General features: G+C 40.4%; 1 protein-coding gene across 4 annotated transcripts in view; it reads left to right on the top strand.

Moving 5' to 3' along the window:
• Nucleotides 1-22246, top strand: part of CDK14 (cyclin dependent kinase 14) — a gene marked incomplete at both ends in the record, with an annotated part of 523336 nt that overhangs the window by 450063 nt on the left and 51027 nt on the right. For all 4 annotated transcript variants that reach the window (XM_079710872.1, XM_079710871.1, XM_079710873.1 and 1 more), the window contains one exon: nucleotides 17426-17489. In XM_079710872.1, the coding sequence (XP_079566998.1) occupies nucleotides 17426-17489 (64 nt within the window). The remainder of the gene's footprint in view (nucleotides 1-17425; nucleotides 17490-22246) is intronic.

Genomic DNA, 22246 nt, shown 5'->3' with positions numbered 1-22246 from the left:
GGCACCAGACACAAATCCGGGTTGTGTCCTGGCTCTGTTCCTCTCTTCAAGGGCACCTAAGCAAGTGTCTTGCTTTGCAGTATGGTTTTCTCACCTGCAGAGTAGCCAATATTGCCTTATTTTATTGTGTTGATCACAACTCGTATGAAATAATAGGTGTAACATTACAAACTGTCAGGCAGCGTATGTGAAGTTATTGCTGCAAGTAGACATACTTTCACAGTTTTTTTCTGTTTCCTTCATGTTTTATATGTATAAAATATTCACTTTGAGTGTCATTTAGAAATAATATTTTGTAAATGGTCATTTTACTCTGTAGTAAGCTGAATAACAAACATGAAAGATATTAGACCTTAATCCCTGAACCTGTAATTATACCTTATTTAGAAAATGGGTATTTTTTGCAGATGGGATTAAGTTAAGGATCTTGAAATGGGGAGATTATCCTGGATTATCCAGGAGGACCCTAAATGCAGTCATCAGTGTCCTTATAAGAGTGAGCCAGAAGGATATTTGATACAGAAGAGGAGAAGACAGCATGAAGACAGAGGCAGAAATGAGAGTGAAAAAAGCCTTTAGCCACCAGAAGCTGGAAGAGGCAAGAAAGGGATTCTCCCCTAGAGCCTCCAGAGGGAGGGTAACCCTGCTGACATCTTAACTTCAACCCAATGAATCTGATTTCTGACTTAAGACTCTCAAAAGGATTAAACTTCTGTTGTTTTAAGCCACCTAGTTTGGGGTTATTTGTTACAGCATCCACAAGAATCTAATACATTCACATTAACATGTTTTTGAAAATTATATAATTTTCTAAAACACTCAAGGATGTCAAAGTTTCATGGTGTTATGAATCAGTTCAATAGCTTTGTCCTTTTTAATTTTAATGTAATAAAAATGAATATTTAAAATACTACATTTTTGAGGGCAGAAGTTATTGTTACACATTTTTCTGTCTCCCAATAATCAGTGCACTGCCTTGCACAGAGTCAATGCTCAGTAAATAGGAAAACTACTTTCATGCAAGAAAAAGAAGATGGCGATCAATCTGGGCATGTGTTATATGTCATATATGACACATATATCTGTCATCGAGTTTTAATTGGCCTCAAGTTTGCAGTCCAAGTAAAGAACATCAGTGGATGAATGGAGTATTTCTTTTATTATTATTATTATTCACATCCTGCCAGTTTTGAGAAATGATTTGAAGCCTCTTGCTGTAAGAGACACCTGGGATATAAGACTGTAAAAGTAAGGACAGGAAAGCAGGTGCTCATGGGCGAACTCTGACTTACAGAATGCTGAGCCAGTCCTCCACGCAAATCATTGCCGTCTGTACTAGCTCCTGATATGAGATGCCCACCTCTCTTCCAAATGCTATCTGAGCAAATAATCTTCCACAGGTACTCTAAATGAAGGTGTACCTGTTGTGATTACTTCCCACATACTGCTTGCACTTTTTTGGTTGAAAAATCCAGTTCTAATGACTTCTTTAAAAGCAGTGCTTCTGAAACTTAAGTTTGTGTATGAATCACCCAGGGTTTGTGTTGAATTATAAATTCTGATCCATCAGGTTGGGAGTGGGCCCTGAGCTTCTTTCTGTAGGTGATGCTGATGCTGCTAGTTTATGGACCACACTTTGAACAGCAAGGCTCCATCCAGCATCTAGTGTTCCTACCTCCAAGTGCCTCTCCCTGGGTGTCCTTCTTTTTTTGCTTTTTGTACCACTGCTTCAGGCAGCCAGCCTAGTTCTGCTGCATTTGCTTGGCAACATCGCCCCCTCCAGCCTCAGCAGCCTCCACCCTCAGGCTCCTGAGCAATGTGCAGGGACATTTCCATCCCTGTGGCTCCCACAGCGGGGAGCTGGCAGTCTGAAGCCCTGTCAGAATAACATCACTCAGTGAAAAGAAGAGAGAAACCGTTGAGATGCGAGTGAAATCGATGAGGGAGTCAGCGTTTAGAGAGACAGGGAATAGAAACGGTAGGAGGAAAGGGAGAGGGAAAAGAAGAAAAATTTTGTTGGAGGGAAACATTTTAAATGAGCTGCTTTCACTGCAGAATTTTCCAGTTAAGAGCGTTTCCTGGAGTAGTTTCCAATTTAGTTTCTAGGTATCCTCTAATTTCTGTAACAGCCAACTGCTTGTTTTGTTCATTCATCTACTGAAAATCTTTTGTAGCCCTCTGGACCCAGGCTGAAGACTTTAAAAAAAAAATTCTATATACCGTCTAACTAAACTGAGGGCCTCTGAGAGATGGCCTAGTTAGATGGGGCCAGTCAGCGAGCCCAACCCTTGCTGTGACATTAGAATCACTGGGAGGTTTGGAAAATTCCGCATACCTAGCCTGCACCTAGAACCAATTAAATCATAACTTTGAGGTGGGTCCCAGTCTTTAGTATTCTTTTTTATCTGTATTTTTGTCATGCTTCCCACGTGCAGCCAAGCACCACTCAGCCAGACCTTTATCTTCTAGCCGGTGAACTGAACTCACTTTAAATAAAACTCTTAAGAGCTGTCCTTTATGTATTTAGGTTCCTTCTCATCTAAACCTTTGTCATGTTGAAAACTCTGCAGGATATTTTGGAAACACTATCTTTTTCAATCCAGCAACTTCAGTTGAGCAGCTGATTAAATAGTCAAGCAGCTTTCTGAAGCCCCAGCAGCTTTTCATTTTCTTGGTCCAGTGGCTCCCCCTGCTGACCTGTCCTAGGTAAAGCTCGCTGCTCTGCAGAATCTCACTGCAGGTTTTGCTGCTCTAACCCAGAATCACACAGCACGTTAAAGCAGCTTTTCTAATCGCACATTCAACTTGTATGTCGTTGGCCGTTGCCAAAAATGAAGTCCTAACACGCTAACCCCTTATCCGGTGGCACTTTAGGTAAGGCCTAAGGCGTGATGGAGGAAAGGAACTGTATATGTGTGTGTGTGTATACACAGACATACACACATAATACACACACACCATGTACATGCATATATTTTGCTTATCTTGCTACTAGAGAATATTCTGATATCAGCCATTGATTGTGCTGGTTCCCTGCAAAATAACTGCCATTGATATATACTTTGGATAGAAAATGGGGAAGGAAAGCTTTCATCCATACCTTCTCTACCCCCTTTCACATATATACCCTTTTCCGTATCAACTCACTTCTCCCTATCTGCCCCATAAGTTATAATTACGGCCAAATACAAATGAAGGTAGATGTAAATGCATGACCTCATCTTATGGCCCAAACTCTTGGTCATAGTGTTACATCAGACTTTTCACTGCACACGACCCTCGTGTTTAGGGAGGCAGAAGTTGATTCTTATTATATCTGAATGCAAAATGTGGTGCAGCCCAACCCTTCGTCTGATGAAGCCTCATGAGGCTGTCTACTCCATTTTATACAGCTCTTGTCATTAGTATGCCCTTCTTTGTCTTTTACTAGTATCTTACCCCATTGGCCCTCAGCACAGCGTAAACCAGTGCCCCTCAGCATTGCAGTTACTTGATCTATGCCGTCCCAAACTGTTTCTTTCTCAAGGGTAAACATTTCCAGTCCACCTCATGGGGCATGGGTCCACCACCCCCCAACCTTTCTGGGTTCATCATTATTTATTTTTGTTCCTCTTCACAGGTAGCACCTGGTGCTGGTGCAACAATCCAGATGGGCTCTGACTAGTGTATAGTATGATTCAAGGGTGAAATTGGTATTCGCTGTGTACTGCTGCTTAACGATATTACCGCACACTTAGTGACTGAGTGCACACTTACCATCTCACAATCGCTGTGGGTCAGGAGTCCAGGCCTGGCTTAGCTGGCTGCTCTGCTTCAGGGTCTTCCAGGGCTGCACTCAAGGTGTCAGCTGGGCCTGCAGTCTTATGTGAGCGTCTCCTGGGGAAGGCTTTGCTCCCACGCTCATGTGGTTGTGGACGACATTCAGCTTCTGGCAGGCTGCTGGACAGAGGGCCTCAGGTCCCTGCTGGCTGTTGGCTGAGGCCGCCTTGAGTTCCATGTCCTGCAGCCCTCCTCATGTGACTGCTTGCTTCCTCAAAGCCAGCGAGGGAGAGAGTCTCCTAGCAAAATGGGAGTCAGCATCTCACACAATGTAATCAGAGAAGTGGCATCTCATCGCTTTGTCTGTATTCTGTTGGTGAGAAGCAAGTCACTGGTCCCATCCACACTCAAGGGGAAGGGCATGAACACCAGGAGTCAGGGATTCAGGGGCCACCTTCAAGTCAGCCCACCCCCATCTCCTTTCATTTCCACTGGGTGGTCTCATGGAATTTGTACTCAGCTAAAAGCCTTGGATCTTTTTTTATACAAATTGTTGCCTTCCAGGTCTTCCCATCTTGAACAATTCATTGGTAGAACCTAAATACTGGACTTTATGTTTATTGCTATTGGGTTTCCCTGTTAGGTTCAGCCAGTTGTTCCTACCTGATTAAATATTTTTAATAGAAGAGATATTACATATCACTTCTATTTTCTGTCACCTGAGAATGTAAGATATTTTTCTATGTCTTCCTTTAAGTCCCTGATGAAAATGTCAGAGAGGTTGGAATTGGTACCGTGTGTGTGTGTGTGTGTGTGTGTGTGTGTGTGTGTGAGAGAGAGAGAGAGTGAGTGAGTGAATGTTGGACTAGAGAGAGAGAATTTTAAAAAACAAAAAGCCTTGCTCCTAATGCTTAGAATCTCCTTCTAGAGACTGGTTAGTTGGCTGTGAATCATTTAATGCCATCTGAGCCACATTCTCTGATCCTCCTGGGAGCATAATAGCACAGCTCTTAAGAACATAGTCTCTCTAATCAAACCAATTCCAGCTCCACCCACTTGATAAATTATTTTTCTAGAGAGCGCACAAGCAGGGTAAGAGTTAGGAAGTTCTGCTTTCTCCCTGGCTCATCTTTGAAGTTTACACCAGAGCAGAGTGTGTAACATCCAAGCTGAGTTCCGCTGAGCTTCTTCACAAGTTTCATTTAGGACTTCTCACCGAGGAACCAGAAAAAAATCTTCAGGAACCTAAAGGAGTACAGCTGTGAAGCAATCATGATTTGAGAGACATTGTATGTGTGGACTTTCAGAGTGTCAGTTTCAAAATCATGGAAGTTACTTGGTTGTTCTCCATTTCCTTAGAGCCATTGCTAAGTCAGTTTGAAATCGTCAACACTATAGTAGAACTCCCATCTCAGAAAACAGAAAACTCCAAGCTGGGAACCCAGCACTTTCCATGCCCATCACTTCATCAGTATAGACTTGTGTGAGCTGAGTTTATCCACACTCGATAGGCCAGAATCCCCCTGCGCTAGAGTTTCTGTTAGAGACCTCCCTGACTTCTGGACCCAGGAAAGCTATTAGGATTCCTTGTTCTACTTCAACCACAGGCGTTGTTCAAGGAAACCCCAGGGATTCATTTTTAGCAGCCCTGGGGCCTGTGCAAAAGCAAAGACTAGCGAATGTGAGAATTAGTGGAACTATTAATAATTTGGAAGGGCAAGTCAGTGTTTCTGACAGACACTAATTCTTGAACTCTGAGCTCTGGAAGTTTAGAATTCACTTTTCTTCTGTTATTTGGTGTTTCAGCAGAGAGGCCCTCTTTATCTCAGCATCTTCCTCTGCCCATCATAGGGGCTGACATGATGGGTGGGATTTATGCTGTACCTGTGAGCACATAGGTAAGACCAGAAGAGTAAGTTTGAGGTCATTAAATTATAGTTCCTCAGAGTCAGATAGTATAAACCTCTACTGAGAAGGTGAGATAGTCCCTTGTTTTTCTTTTTCTTTTTTTTTTTTTTGGTCACACTGTACACTTTATTTTTTATTGTTTTTTAGAGAAACAAAGTGAACAGTTTTATTTACGACACTATTTACAGTCACCTTTCAGCACCTCAATATTCTAAGATAGTATATAATGATTTACATAATTTCTCTCTATAGCATCATAATTTGCTTCAAAAATCTTGATTCCAGAAGAAAATTCTTATAACTTAACATGAATCCCTATAATATTTATTATAAAAATGCCAATTCTACTATTAATAATAGAGTAATAAAGTCAGTAATATGTCTGTGTAATAATATGCAGTGAATAACAGTTTATCTTGTCATCAACTTAATAAAGTCCAGACATTCCCAAAGCAATCAGAATTTTGAGAATTACAGAGTCTGGATACCAATGCTTGCAATTGCCCAGGTGTCTGCTAGAAAGCTGGTACAAACTGGCACTAACATTTTTAAGTGACTTTGGAAATCACTTTTACATATAAAAAAATTCAATTAAAAAAATAAAAGAAAAATATATGGTATTCCAAGCATTGTTTCTTATAATATTTCAACTTGTTGCATTGATTAAAATATAACCTGAGACAGAGTAAAACTGTGTTCAGCAATTTCCAGAAATACATATAGTATCCATACATATGAAAAGGCCCACCTCAATAAAACAAAATAATATTTAATATTTCAAACATTCAGAAGCATATGAATGCATTAGAAAAGGTCTTTAAAAGCTACATAATAAACCAGTAGTTAACTCAGGAGAGGGATCTAGTTTTGATTAAGGTCAAAGGTGAATTTTTAATTTCTGTTGATTTTTTTTTCAAAGATCAAATATATATATATATTTTTTAAACAGTAAATATGGTCTATTTTTGCTTCTTTCCAATAGAATACATTTTTTTTTTTTTTTTTTTTTTTGCATTACGCGGGCCTCTCACTGTTGTGGCCTCTCCCGCTGCAGAGCAACAGGCTCAAGACGTGCAGGCTCAGCGGCCGTGGCCCACGGGCCCAGCCGCTCTGCGGCATGTGGGATCCTCCCGGACCGGGGCACAAACCCACGTCCCCCGCATCGGCAGGCAGACCCTCAACCACTGCGCCACCAGGGAAGCCCCTCCAATAGAATACATTTGATCACTTTTTTTTTATACAGCAAGTTCTTATTAGTTATCCATTTTATACACATCAGTGTATACATCGCAATCGCCCAATTCATCACACCACGCCCCCCATCCCCCGCCGCTTCCCCCCTTGGTGTCCATACGTTTGTTCTCTACATCTGTGTCTCAACTTCTGCCCTGAAAACTGGTTCATCTGTACCATTTTTCTAGGTTCCATATTATGCATTAATATATGATATTTGCTTTTCTCTTTCTGATTTACTTCACTCTGTATGACAGTCTGTAGATCCATCCACGTCTCAACAAATGACCCAATTTCGTTCCTTTTTATGGCTGAGTAATATTCCATTTTATATATGTACCACAACTTTTTTATCCATTCGTCTGTCGATGGGCATTTAGGTTGCTTCCATGATCTGCCTATTGTAAATAGTGCTGCAATGAACATTGGGGTGCATGTCTTTTGGAATTGTGGTTTTCTCTGGGTATATGCCCAGTAGTGGGATTGCTGGGTCATATGGTAATTCCATTTTTAGTATTTTAAGGAACCTCCATGCTGTTCTCCATAGTGGCTGTATCAGTTTACATTCCCACCAACAGTACAAGAGGGTTCCCTTTTCTCCACACCCTCTCCAGCATTTGTTGTTTGTAGATTTTCTGATGAAGCCCATTCTAACTGGTGTGAGGTGATACCTCATTGTAGTCTTGATTTGCATTTCTCTAATAATTAGTGATGTTGAGCAGCTTTTCATGTGCTTCCTGGCCATCTGTATGTCCTCTATGGAGAAATGTCTAGTTAGGTCTTCTGCCCATTTTTGGATTGGGTAATTTGTTTTTTTTAATATCGAGCTGCATGAGCTGTTTATATATTTTGGAGACTAATCCTTTGTTCATTGATTCGTTTGGAAATATTTTCTCCCATTCTGAGGGTTGTCTTTTCATCTTCTTTATGGTTTCCTTTGCTGTGAAAAAGCTTTTAAGTTTCATTAAGTCCCATTTGTTTATTTTTGTTTTTATTTCCATTACTCTAGGAGGTGGATCAAAAAAGATCTTGCTGTGATTTATGTCAAAGAGTGTTCTTCCTATGTTTTCCTTTAAGAGTTTTATAGTGCCTGGTCTTACATTTAGGTCTTTAATCCATTTTGAGTTTATTTTTGTGTATGGTGTTAAGGAGTGTTCTAATTTCATTTTTTTACATGTAGCTGTCCAGTTTTCCCAGCACCACTTATTGAAGAGACTGTCTTTTCTCCATTGCATATCCTTGCCTCCTTTGTCATAGATTAGTTGACCATAGGTGCATGGGTTTACTTCTGGGCTTTCTATCTTGTTCAATTGATCTATGTTTCTGTTTTTGTACCAGTACCATATTGTATTGATTACTGTAGCTTTGTAGTATAGTCTGAAGTCAGGGAGTCTGATTCCTCCAGCTCCGTTTTTTTCCCTCAAGACTGCTTTGGCTATTTGGGGTCTTTTGTGTCTCCATACAAATTTTAAGATTTTTTGTTCTAGTTCCGTAAAAAATGCCATTGGTAATTTGATAGGGATTGCATTGAATCTGTAGATGGCTTTGAGTAGTATAGTCATTTTCACAATATTGATTCTTCCAATCCAAGAACATGGTATATCTCTCCATCTGTTGGTATCATCTTTAATTTCTTTCATCAGTGTCTTATAGTTTTCTACATACAGGTCTTTTGTCTCCCTAGGTAGGTGTATTCCTAGGTATTTTATTCTTTTTGTTGCAATGGTAAATGGGAGTGTTTCCTTAATTTCTCTTTCAGATATTTCCTCATTAGTGTATAGGAATGCAAGAGATTTCTGTGCATTAATTTTGTATCCTGAAACTTTACCAAATTCATTGATTAGCTCTAGTAGTTTTCTGGTGGCATCTTTAGGATTCTCTATGTATAGTATCATGTCATCTGCAAACAGTGACAGTTTTACTTCTTTTCCAATTTGTATTCCTTTTATTTCTTTTTCTTCTCTGATTGCTGTGGCTAGGACTTCCAAAACTATGTTGGATAATAGTAGTGAGAGTGGACATCCTTGTCTTGTTCCTGATATTAGAGGAAATGGTTTCAGCTTTTCACCATTGAGAATGATGTTTGCTGTGGGTTTGTCATATATGGCCTTTATTATGTTGAGGTACGTTCCCTCTATGCCTACTTTCTGGAGAGTTTTTATCATAAATGGGTGTTGAATTTTGTCAAAAGCTCTTTCTGCATCTATTGAGATGATAATATGGATTTTATTCTTCAATTTGTTAATATGGTGTATCACATTGATTGATTTGCATATATTGAAGAATCCTTGAATCCCTGGGATAAATCCCACATGATCATGGTGTATGACTCTTTTAATGTGTTGTTGGATTCTGTTTGCTAGTATTTTGTTGAGGATTTTTGCATCTATATTCATCAGTGATATTGGTCTGTAATTTTCTTTTTTTGTAGTATCTTTGGTTTTGGTGTCAGGGTGATGGTGGCCTCATAGAATGACTTTAGGAGTGTTCCTTCTTCCGCAATCTTTTGGATGAGTTTGAGAAGGATGGGTGTTAGCTCTTCTCTAAATGTTTGATATAATTCACCTGTGAAGCCATCTGATCCTTGACTTTTGTTGTTGGAAGATTTTTAATCACAGCTTCAATTTCATTACTTGTGATGGGTCTGTTCATATTTTCTGTTTCTTCCTGGCTCAGTCTTGAAAGATTATACCTTTCAATAATTTGTCCATTTCTTCCAGGTTGTCCATTTTATTGGCATAGAGTTACTTGTAGCAGTCTCTTAGGATGCTTTGTATTTCTGCAGTGTCTGTTGTAACTTCTCCTTTTTCATTTCTAATTTTATTGATTTGAGTCCTCTCCCTCTTTTTCTTGATGAGTCTGGCTAATGCTTTATCAATTTTGCTTATCTTCTCAAAGAACCAGCTTTTAGTTTTATTCATCTTTGCTATTGTTTTCTTTGTTTCTATTTCATTTATTTCTGCTCTGATCTTTATGATTTCTTTCCTTCTATTAACTTTGGGTTTTGTTTGTTCTTCTTTCTCTAGTTCCTTTAGGTGTAAGGTTAGATTATTTATTTGAGAGTTTTCTTGTTTCTTGAGGTAGGCTTATATAGCTATAAACTTCCCTCTTAGAACTGCTTTTGCTGCATCCCATAGGTTTTATTTTTTTTATTATTTTTTATTTTTTTTGCAGTACGCGGGCTTCTCACTGTTGTGGCCTCTCCCATTGCGGAGCACAGTCTCCGGACGCACAGGCTCAGTGGCCATGGCTCACAGGCCCAGCCGCTCCGTGGCATGTGGGATCTTCCCGGACCGGGGCACGAACCCGTGTCCCCTGCATCGGCAGGCGGACTCTCAACCACTGCGCCACCAAGGAAGCCCATCCCATAGGTTTTAGATCGTCGTGTTTTCATTGTTATTTGTCTCTAGGTATTTTTTGGTTTCCTCTTTGATTTCTTCAGTGATCTCTTGGTTATTCAGTAATGTAGTGTTTAGGCTCCATGTGTTTGTGTTTTTTACATTTTTTCCCCTGTAATTCATTTCTAATCTCATAGTGTTGTGGTCAGAAAAGATGCTTGATCTGATTTCAGTTTTCTTAAATTTGCTGAGGCTTGATTTGTGACCCAAGATGTGATCTATCCTGGAGAATGTTCTGTGCGCACTTGAGAAGAAAGTATAATCTGCTGTTTTTGGATGGAATGTCCTATAAATATCAATTAAATCTATCTGATCTATTGTGTCATTTAAAGCTTCTGTTTCCTTATTTATTTTTATTTTGGATGATCTGTCCATTGGTGTACGTGAGGTGTTAAAGTCCCCCACTATTATTGTGTTTTGTCGATTTCGTCTTTTAGAGCTGTTAGCAGTTGCCTTATGTATTGAGGTGCTCCTATGTTGGGTGCATATATATTTATAATTGTTATATCTTCTTGTTGGATTGATCCCTTGATCATTATGTAGTGTCCTTCCTTGTCTCTTGTAACATTCTTTATTTTAAAGTCTGTTTTATCTGATATGAGTATTGCTACTCCAGCTTTCTTTTGATTTCCATTTGCATGGAATATCTTTTTCCATCCCCTCAGTTTCAGTCTGTATGTGTCCCTAGGTCTGAAATGGGTCTCTTGTAGGCAGCATATATATGGGTCTTGTTTTTATATCCATTCAGCAAGCCTGTGTCTTTTGGTTGGAGCATTTAATCCATTCATGTTTCAGGTAATTATCTATATGTATGTTCCTATGACCATTTTCTTAATTGTTTTGGGTTTGTTTTTGTAGGTCCTTTTCTTCTCTTGTGTTTCAACTTAGAGAAGTTCCTTTAGCATTTGTTGTAGAGCTGGTTTGGTGGTGCTGAATTCTCTTAGCTTTTGCTTGTCTGTAAAACTTTGGATTTCTCCATCAAATCTGAATCAGATCCTTGCCTGGTAGAGTAATCTTGGTTGTATGTTCTTCCCTTTCATCACTTTAAGTATATCATGCCACTCCCTTCTGACTTGTAGAGTTTCTGCTGAGAAATCAGCTGTTAACCTTATGGGAGTTCCCTTGTATGTTATTTTTTGTTTTTCCCTTGTTGCTTTCAATAATTTTTCTTTGTCTTTAATTTTTGCCAATTTGATTACTGTGTGTCTCAGCATATTTCTCCTTGGGTTTATCCTGTATGGGAATCTCTGTGCTTCCTGGACTTGGGTGGCTATTTCCTTTCCCATGTTAGGGAAGTTTTCGACTGTAATCTCTTCAAATATTTTCTCGGGTCCTTTCTCTCTCTCTTTGCCTTCTGGGACCCCTATAATGCGAATGTTGTTGCGTTTAATGTTGTCCCCAAGGTCTCTTAGGCTGTCTTCATTTCTTTTCATTCTTTTTTCTTTATTCTGTTCTGCAGCAGTGAATTCCACCATTCTGTCTTCCAGGTCACTTATCCGTTCTTCTGCGTCAGTTATTCTGCTATTGATTCCTTCTAATGTAGTTTTCATTTCAGTTATTATATTGTCCATCTCTGTTTGTTTGTTCCTTAATTCTTCTAGGTCTTTGTTAAAAATTTCTTGAACCTTCTCGGTCTTTGCCTCCATTCTTTTTCCGAGGTGCTGGATCATCTTCACTATCATTGTTCTGAATTCTTTTTCTGGAAGGTTGCCTATTTCCACTTCATTTAGTTGTTTTTCTGGGGTTTTATCTTGTTCCTTCATCTGGTACATAGCCCTCTGCCTTTTCATTTTGTCTATCTTTCTGTGAATGTGGGTTTTGTTCCACAGGCTGCAGGATTGTAATTCTTCTTGCTTCTGCTCTCTGTCCTCTGGTGGATGAGGCTATCTAAGAGGCTTGTGCAGGTTTCCTGATGGGAGGGACTGGTGGTGGGTAAAGCTGGGTGTTGCTTTGGTGGGCAGAGCTCAGTAAAACTTCAGTCTGCTTGACTGCTGATGAGTGGGGCTGGGTTCTCTCCCTGTTGGTTGTTGGCCTGAGGCAACCCAACACTGGAGCCTATGTGGGCTCTTTTGTGGGTTTACTAATGGTGGACTCTGGGAGGGCTCATGCCAAGGAGTACTTCCCAGAACTTCTGCTGCCAGTGTCCTTGTCTCCATGGTGAGCCACAGCCACCCCCCGCCTCTGCAGGAGACCCTCCAACACTAGCAGTTAGGTCTGCTTCAGTCTCCCCTGGGTTCACTGCTCCTTCCTCTGGGTCCCATGCGCACACTACTTTGTGTGTGCCTTCAAGAGTGGAGTCTTTGTTTCCCCCAGTGCTGTCAAAGTCCTGCAATCAAATCCTTCTAGCCTTCAAAGTCTTGAAATTCCTCCTCCCATTTCTGGACCCCCCAGGTTGGGAAGCTTGATTTGGGGCTCTGAACCTTCACTCCAGTGGGTGGACTTCTGTGGTATAAGTGTTCTCCAGTCTTTTAGTCACCCACCCAGCAGTTATGGGATTTGATTTTGCTGTGATTGCACCCCTCCTACCATCTTATTGAGGCTTCTCCTTTGTCTTTGGATGTGGGGTATCTTTTCTGGTGAGTTCCAGTGTCTTCCTGTCGATGATTGTCCAGCAGCTAGTTGTGATTCTGGTGTTCTCACAAGAGGGAGTGAGAGCACGTCCTTCTACTCCACCATCTTGGTTCAGGCTCCCCTTGTTTTTCTTAACAGATGCTAAAAGTCCAGGAAATCACAGAGACACCCTTTGGGAACTGTATACATGTGAATATAGGGAAGTGAGACCATTTTGTAGCTGCTGTATTGGTATTTGCTTTCTACAAATGTATATACACTAAATGTTTTTCTTGATCTTAAATCCCTCTTCCAGGATCCATATCTGTATTCCCAATTGTCCTTTAAAGGCCCTTTGTCTTGACCTGCAGGCATTTCTAACATTTAATAGGCCCAGAACTAAACTCATTGCCCTCAGCCCCCAAGCTTGCATTCTTTTTTTTTTTTTTTTTCCTTTTATTTATTTATTTATTTATTTATTTATTTATTTATTTATTTATGGCTGTGTTGGGTCTTCGTTTCTGTGCGAGGGCTTTCTCTAGTTGTGGCAAGTGGGGGCCACTCCTCATTGCGGTGCGCGGGCCTCTCACTATCGCGGCCTCTCTTGCTGCAGAGCACAGGCTCCAGACGCGCAGGCTCAGTAATTGTGGCTCACGGGGCCAGCCACTCCGTGGCATGTGGGATCTTCCCAGACCAGGGCTCGAACCCGTGTCCCCCGCATTGGCAGGCAGATTCTTAACCATTGCGCCACCAGGGAAGCCCCCAAGCTTGCATTCTTGATTTCAGCTTTTTTGTTCCCTCTCGACTGGCTCTTAAACAGTAAGAAATGCATTTTACAGCATGACTCACAATGCACACATACATATGTACATGCACAGATATAACATGAATAAAAGTTGAATAAAATGTTGCTTCATAAAAACAACATGCATCTTTACTGTGTCTGTTACCCTCCGACATCTTCTCTTGGATTTTTGAAAAATGCTGATATCAACACTCTAGATGAAATTTACAGTCCTCCAGTGGGTCATGTGACCTGCAGTTTGTGACAACTTGAAAGAGAGATAAAATGCAGTCTTCATGCATTCAGTATCTGGCCCTAGCCTCCCATCCCATAACCCAGCCAACAATAAAGCCCACGAAACTTCACGCTGTTACCCAGACACACCATTCATTCGTTCCTTCATTCATTCAACATTTACTGTGTGCATGTTTGGTACGAGGCACATGGTAGGCACTAGGGATCCAGAGATAAATGTCATGGTCTCTACTCGGAGGTCCATGGTCTGGTGGAGAGACAGATGAGTGATCTAACGCTTATGAGGCAGTGAGTGGTCCTATAATGGAAGTCTGCACAAAGCCCTCAGAGAACACAGAGATCACAGCAGGTAACTGGGACCAGAGAGTCCAGGAAGTCTTTCAGGAAAAGGTGACCCATGAAGCTAGAAACAGAGGTAGGAGTTAACCTGGCTAGTGGAGACAGGGCATTCCAGAAGAGGAAACCGCCTTGGGAAGGCATGGGGGCAGGAGCATCATGAGGACTTAAAAACAATGGAGATTATTTTGATACAGCCTTTCCTTATAACCAGAATACTCAGCTGTCCCTCCCCTCGGCCCCCTCCCCCGCCCACTTTCTTTACTTGGCCAACCATCACTCTGTGTTCCGTCTCCCACTGAAAGATCCTCTCCCTGGCAGCTTTTCCCCGCCCCCCAGGTAGCCTTAAGCACACCCTGCTTTGGGCTCTTGCCTCCTTCTCCTCACACTTCTGAGAGAGCTCTTCTTATGTCGAAGGCAGCTCATCACCGTCCCACTCCTCTGTCTCACCAGAGTAGGAGTGAGCGCCTCAAGGCAGAGCCCAGTCTCATCCTTCTGTCTTCTGTCTTCTGTGATGAACACAGTAAATGTTAACTGAGTGCAGAGATGAACCAACAAAGGGACAGGGAGACATACAAGCCACGGGCACAGGCTTAAGGTGAAGCAGCTTAAATGAACACATAGAGGACTTGTTCGCATATCACAGCATGTCGTTTCAAGACTGAGGGTGACCTCAGATATTAGAAGCCTGCTTATTTACAGATATGGGGACCACACTTTAAATGTTGAGGCACACATTTTACATGTTGAGATGTAATTATCTTCTGCAGTGTTTTTTGGGGGGGTTTTTTTGCAAAAGATTATTTTTGACTTTTAGAGAGTACCTCTTTTTCCTTCTAACTTCAAAGTATCTTGGTAGTGGAATTTCTTACTTATTAATACAAAGGAAAATCTGACATCAGAGGCAATACACACCCACTTTCCCTAGTGCACACGTAGCCTATTATCTCTAACCACACATTTAACCCAAATTGCCTTTCCCAAAAAGGCTTTTACAGGAAGCAACGTTGACTTCTAATTCTTCTTTTCCTTTGCCTACTTTCTATTTCCTGTGCAAATGGCCTAGGAGTTGTTGACAGGAGAATAATTTGAGGTGTGGAATCTCATCAGTCAATGCTATAATAACAAAAAATGTCATGTATTTTTTCTTTGCATGTAATTTTTATGGGATGGCCATAATATTTGATAATCACTTTGAAACAGAACACTGGATCTGGATGAGGATAGTGCCTGTGAAAAAGCTTTGTTAACATAAACATTGTAGAAACAGGTACAGTCAGGGCATCAATCATACCTTTACTAGGAGTGAGAGAAAGAGTTTCATGTTCTGGCTGGACTTTCATTGTTTATAAAACCTTAGAGGGTCTATTTCATATGTGATGGATTGGTCATGATCAAGATGTGATTTTGAGCTGAGTTTCTCCCTTTAGTTGCTAAAGTTTAATACTGTCAAACCCCTTTGTCCTTCATGCAGAATTCAGCGGGAGCTCAAAAGAGGAGCATCCCCCAGATGAGCTGTGTGCTGCCCGCACACCTGACTGTCTCCCTCTCTTGAAATAATGATCAGAATTAGTGGAAAGAAAGGAGGACATGCCTTTTGCAGAGACACTGTTGTCACAGTTGTTTATGTCAGGCTTGTCTTTGTCTCTTTTCCTATCTTACAACTCTTGGAGCCCTCTCTCACCTATGGCCTTCCATCCCCACCCAGCCCATCAGTAGAGTGATCTTGTTTATGTAGATCTGCCTGTTAATGTTAGTGTTAATTAGTGCTTGCAAGAACTGTATTGTCTGATCCCCTGAACACTCTGTTCACACCCAGTGTTTCAGTGAGGAACGTAATACATGTGTTTATTAACCCTGATTCGCCAGAGCAGGAAGCAGTGAGTGAATCTCTTGCTGTATGTGTGCCCCGCCTTGCCTTCACAGCCCTGTACCCGCTAGGAAGTCTATACATAAAGAGCCAGAGCTCTGTATTTCCTTATTGCCTAGTAGTATCTGCTAATCCTCAGAGATGAGTGAATAGGCATCATTTCTCCCCATGATGTCTGCCATTCCTTCAGTTTTGCCAGCTTCTGGCTTTATCTCTTCCCCTTTCTAACTCATTTGACTGTCATATTGGTCCATCATAGTTTGAGTTACAGCATTTGTCACTGACCCCCAGATCAGGGAATCCCTATGGAAAAAGTGGCTGGGCTGGATTCTCCTCCATTGCCGGCACCTCCTTGACCCCATTTTCTGAGGGTGCTTTGAATAGTATCTGATCCTTACATAGTGCTTACTGCATACCAGGTAGTATTCTCCCACAGATGAAAAAGGTGCTGTTATCATCACCCCTAGTTTACAGAGGAGGAAATTGAAGCTCGATGAAGTCCCATGGCTAGTAAGTAGGGGATCAGAGGAGTCTGTCTCCATGATCTGGGCTCTCAAACCTTTCATCTCCACTGTTCTCCATCAGTGATTTACCATGATCATTGAGTATAATGGCAATAGATGGTGGAACTGAAAATTCGAATAAAGTGTGCTCGTTATACGTGAAACGGAATTGCCTTTTAATGCCTTTGACCAGATCATACATTGTGGGGATAGAAAAGTAGATGCGGAAAGAAGCTGGAAGTGTGGATAGAGAAAGACAGTGTAGGGAGAACAGTATTTGGGGATGAGGAAACTATATATCATGTGACTAAAGATGTTAACTCTAACCAATAGTATGGCCAGTGAAGAATGTGAGCATCCCAAGCTGTCTGTTCTGCTTCTTTGAAACATTCTGATGCCCAGACAGAGGATGTGGGGGAAGAAATGACAGAATTCTTAGAACTGTTAAATGATGACACGTCTGATACTAGAGTGAAGGATAAAAGCTCATGAAAGAATCATGAGGGACACATACATACTTTATTCAGTTCCATGAAGATGACAGCTCATTCTTTGAGTCGTAAGCCTACTTACTAAGTTTGGAGTTGATAAAATGCAGCAGATTTAACTTGTCTTAGCGCATTCAGCTGCATTTGTTAAAACACAGACATTCGACTTGGGTGGCTCTTTAGCTGGGTTTGTTTTACTGAAATAAAATCCCTGGCACACGATAATGGGAAAAAAAAAATCCAGAGTTTCATCATATGCAGTGTACTGTTTTCTGCACTGGAGAATCTTGAGTGCTTTGGAAATAATAAGTCTGTTTCCACAATTTCCTGCTCTCCACTAGGTCCTTGGAACGCCAAATGAGGACACGTGGCCTGGAGTTCATTCTTTACCACATTTTAAGCCAGGTATGTTTCACTAATTACAAATGACTAAGTGCTTCCGATATGAAAAGGGTGAATATATAAATACTCCCCCTCAAGCTAATACATTACCTGGGAAAATTCTGGTTACCTTTACCGTTGTGTATTCGACCTCTTATTGGAGTTGTCCTTTGGTTTTCACAGTTTATTTGTTGGCAAAGATAGACTGAATGACATCCCTCGTGAGAGTTTTTCACCCTGTGTTCTTCGTTTGATTTGACTGGCTAATCTCGAAGTAACCTTTCATTTCATCATCAGTTAGACTAACATCCATGTCTATAAAGACAAACTTTAAATCAAGCTACTATAATCCATCTGTGTGACTTCTAGTAATAATACTAGGGAAAGTATTACATTGTAAAAAGGAAAAATCATATTTTTATTTTTTAAAAATCTAGTAATACGTGGTCAGTTAATTTGAGTTTAAACATATAAAATGTTCTATATGTTCAACATCCCATCTTTTTTAATGTTAAATATTTAAACCCGTAAACCAGAAAATCTGAGGGAAAATGCAGAACTTTTATATAAAATAAGTTGTCACTTTTTTCTTACCAGTAGGTGGCAGTCAAGAAACTTTCAGTTTTAATAATTACGTTTAACGGAAGAAAAATCTCAAAATGGGCTATTTAATTTTTGTAGGAGGGAAGAAAGGTTTGGAATTGGAAATTTAATAAAAATTAGTGGAATGAATTATTGTAAAATAATCTTTTTTGTTTTTTCTTCTTTTCTTGTTTACAAAACATGGATTATAAAATGCAGACCTACCATTAAATTACTGAAACGGATTTTATGGAAGATCTAATAGTCCATTATTTTATGAGGGAAAAGAGCTATGAATAATTACTGTTACAGGATCCAAGTATATTCTTTTTCTCCCCTTCCTCTCTTTTGGGGGACCATCAGGAATAAGTTATCAATCCCAAAGAATGACTGAGTTTATTTTTACTCTTAATATTTTTCTTCTGAAAGTACACTGTGTGCTGAGAATTCTTTTATTTTCTTTGGCTGCCCCAAGGACCCTTTGCACTTTCACTGAAAATTCTAAATAACTTCTATGTTATGAAAGACTATAGATACTTAATTTAAGATGGATTTTTTTTCTAACTAAACAAGAAGTATCCTCTAAGTGCTCTCACTAATGGATTTTAAGTGAGAACACAGCTCTTTATAAACGTTCCAGGTGTGGATTCATAAAGAAGCCTTGCTTCCTCATGTTAATATCTAAAATCTTAAGTCCTAGGGAAATAAAGCAGAGGAGAATATGAAAAGGGTGTAAATGAATAAAGTTGATGCAGAAAGGAACAACTAAGATAGTCATTTGGCCCACCAAGTTTCTAGAGGAGAAAACATGGAGTAATTGGTTTATTTTGGTGTGAATAGAATTTATCTTCATCAACAACACAAAAAAGCATTTTTTAAATGTGTCTGGAAAGTACTATGATGTAATGCAAATTGAACTAACAGATTGGGAACTTCATGAGATCAGAGACTGTGACTAGTACGTATTTTGGCTCAATGAATGTCTGCTGCCCTGAATTTTATTGAATGTTTAAAACAGACATTATTTATGTGACTCTTCTGGTAGGCATATATAAATTAGGGTATATATATATATTTAAGTTATTAATATTATGTACAAGTACAACCACAGACACATAATATATAAAAGGTAATGGGGGTCCAAAAGAATAACGTGTTTAGATGAATGTAAGGCATGGGTGCTGACTAGCAAAAAAGATACTCCAGGCAACGCTTGGTGCTTGTGGATGAGAGTAGATGTGATAAATGCTTCCTGAGTTGCCCTGAGAGGAGTCAAGGAGAGACAAGATAATAGACTGGGGCAAAGGGAGCAAATCTACGAGCCTTTTCATGCAGCACTTAAGCAGACCCATCAGGGGAGTCCTGGGGAAGAAGAAACACATTCCCAGAGGAGAAAATATCAGTGCCAGGGTCCACCTGTCCCACCCCACTTTCCACCTCCTTATTCTACCCCCAAAGTGCCTTAGAAAGTCTGAGAGAAAAGAAGAAAGTCTGAGCCATGAGGACATAACTTTGTTTTGCTTTGCTCGATAGACTTCATTTTTTAAGAGCAGTTTTAGGTTCATAGCAAAACTGAGCAGAAGGTGCAGAGATTTCCCATACATCCCCTGCCCTGACACATGTGCAGCCTCCCCCCTTATCAACATCCGCCACCAGAGTGGTACATTCGTTACAGTTTGATGAACTTACGCTGACACATCATTATCACCCAAAGTCCATAGTTTACGTTAGGATTCGTTCTTGGTGTTGCACATTCTGTGGTCTGTACAAAGTATAATGACATTTATCCACCATTACAGTATCACACAGAGTAGCATCACTGCCCTAAAAATCCTCTGTGTTCTGCCTGTTTATCCCTCCCTCTTCCCTAAGCCCTGGCAACCACTAATCTTTTTACTGTCTCCATAGTTTTGCCTTTTCCAGAATGTCATATAATTGGAATCATCTGAAAAGGATGTTGCCTTTTCAGATTGGCTTCCTTCCTTTACTAATATGCATTTAAGGTTCCTCCAGGTCTCTTCATGGCTTGATAGCTCATTTCTTTTTACCACTGAATAATATTCCATTGTCTGGATTCACCCCTGTTTATGTATCCATCCATGTACTGAAGAACATGTTGATTGTTCCAAGTTTGGGCATTTATGGATAAATATGCTCTAAACATCACTGGCACTGGGTTTCAACTCCTTTGGGTAAATACCAAGGAGTGCGATTGATAGATCGGAAAAATTATACTTTGTCCAATTTTTGAATAGATAATAAATTTAAGCAATTCAAAATATCAAACCATATAAAAAAGGAGCACAGTACAAAGCCTCCCCACCCTGTCTGCCACCTGCCTACTTCCCCAGAATGATTGCCCCAACCACAGGCCCCCACTTATTAGTTTCTGTTATGTTTCTTTCCTTTATGTAAATGTAAAAAGTTATGAATATATTTTTTCATATTTCCCATATTAAACACAATTTTGGGTCTTGCTTTTCTCATTAATGCATCCTGTAGGTCCTCTCATGTCACTGTATAGAGAAGGCCAGTGTGGCTTCCCTCTTTTCCTGCAGCCACATTGTTTTACATTGTGTGGATTTAACCTGTCCCTACTTATGGACATTTGGGTTGTTTCCAGTGTTTTTGCCATTATAAATATTATAACCGGTATATACACATGCGCATCACATCTGTAGAAGTATATCTGAAGGATAAATTACCAGAAGTAGGGTTGAAGAATTAATAAGTATACAGTGACCCTTGACCAGCACGGGTTGAGCTGTATGGATCCATTATACGTGGATTGTTTTCATTAATACCCACTACTGTACTACATGGCGGTTGATTGAATCAGGGATGTGGAACCACAGATACCAAGGGCAGACTATAAATTATAGGCAGATTTTTGACTTCAGGAGAGTCAATGCCCCTATCTCCTGTGTTGTTCAGGGGTCAACTGTATACAATTATAATTTTGAACACTTCTGTCAAATTGTTGTCCAAAAGGATGGTACCAGTTGGCTCTGTTACCAGAAATACATGAGAATGCTTCTTCTCCACTCCAAACTTTTCAGTTTTGCCTGTTAGGTGACAAAAAAAATCTTAATATAATTTTAATTTGCATGCTTCTTTTATGACGAGGCTGGGCATCTTTTCATATGTTTCAGGATCACTTGTATTTCCTTTTCTGTGAGCAACTAATATCTTTTGCCAATTTACAGTAGAGTTGCATGTCATTTGCCATATTCTTACTAATTTCTAGGGGTTCTTTATATATTAGAGAAAGTATCATTTTTCTATAAACAGGCTTTGCTTCTCTGGAATTTTAAAAAATGACTCTTTCTAATTTTTGGGTTGTTTTTTTTTTTTTTTTTTGCGGTACGCGGGCCTCTCACTGTTGTGGCCTCTCCCGTTGCGGAGCACAGGCTCCGGACACACAGGCTCAGCAGCCATGGCTCACGGGCCCAGCCGCTCCGCGGCATGTAGGATCTTCCCAGACCGGGGCACGAACCCGTGTCCCCTGCATCGGCAGGCGGACTCTCAACCACTGCGCCACCAGGGAAGCCCAACTCTTTCTAATTTTTAAGCAATTTTGAAAATAATCCTCACTCTCATATCTTACTAGTCTTGTTTAACTTGTTTTGCCTCAAGAGAAAAAAATTCTGTGTTGGCTTAGAACAATTGTTAAGATTTTAAAAGAACAACTAGATAACAACTGGGATTGATTCTTTAGAATTTAGCCTGTATGTGTCCTCTTCTGCACTTATATTTATGCTAACACAAAATTCCTTAACTTCAGCTTATTCCCATAGCAGCCAGGCAGCTGGCCACAGCTGCATAAAATAAATAAATATATGTGTAACACACACATGCGCACGTACACACACACGTGTGTGTTACATATAATAAGAAATCTAACCTTGGGAGCTGCCACTTTCCCATCAGTTACTTCTATTTAAATTTCTCTCAAAAGAAGTAGGAAGTGGGTCTGTGTCTTCTTTGAACCTGATTGCCTTCTCACTTCTTTTTCCTCACCCTCAGGTTCTGTGGTTTATGGTCTCAAAATTAGGGGTCTCTCCCTCTCTCCCTCTCCAGTCCCTCTCTGTCCTTCCTTCTCCCCTCTCCCCCTTCTCCCCACCTCTCATACTAGAGTGTCTCCTTCTATCACTATCCTCAGGATGCTTGCTGTGGGCCAGCCTCGGAGGTGAAAGGTG

This window comes from Hyperoodon ampullatus (genome assembly GCF_949752795.1).
Source record: "Hyperoodon ampullatus genome assembly, chromosome: 9".
Taxonomy (NCBI): domain Eukaryota; kingdom Metazoa; phylum Chordata; class Mammalia; order Artiodactyla; family Ziphiidae; genus Hyperoodon; species Hyperoodon ampullatus.
The sequence above is the reverse complement of the archived record's forward strand: the minus strand, read 5'-3'. Positions and strand labels throughout refer to the sequence as shown.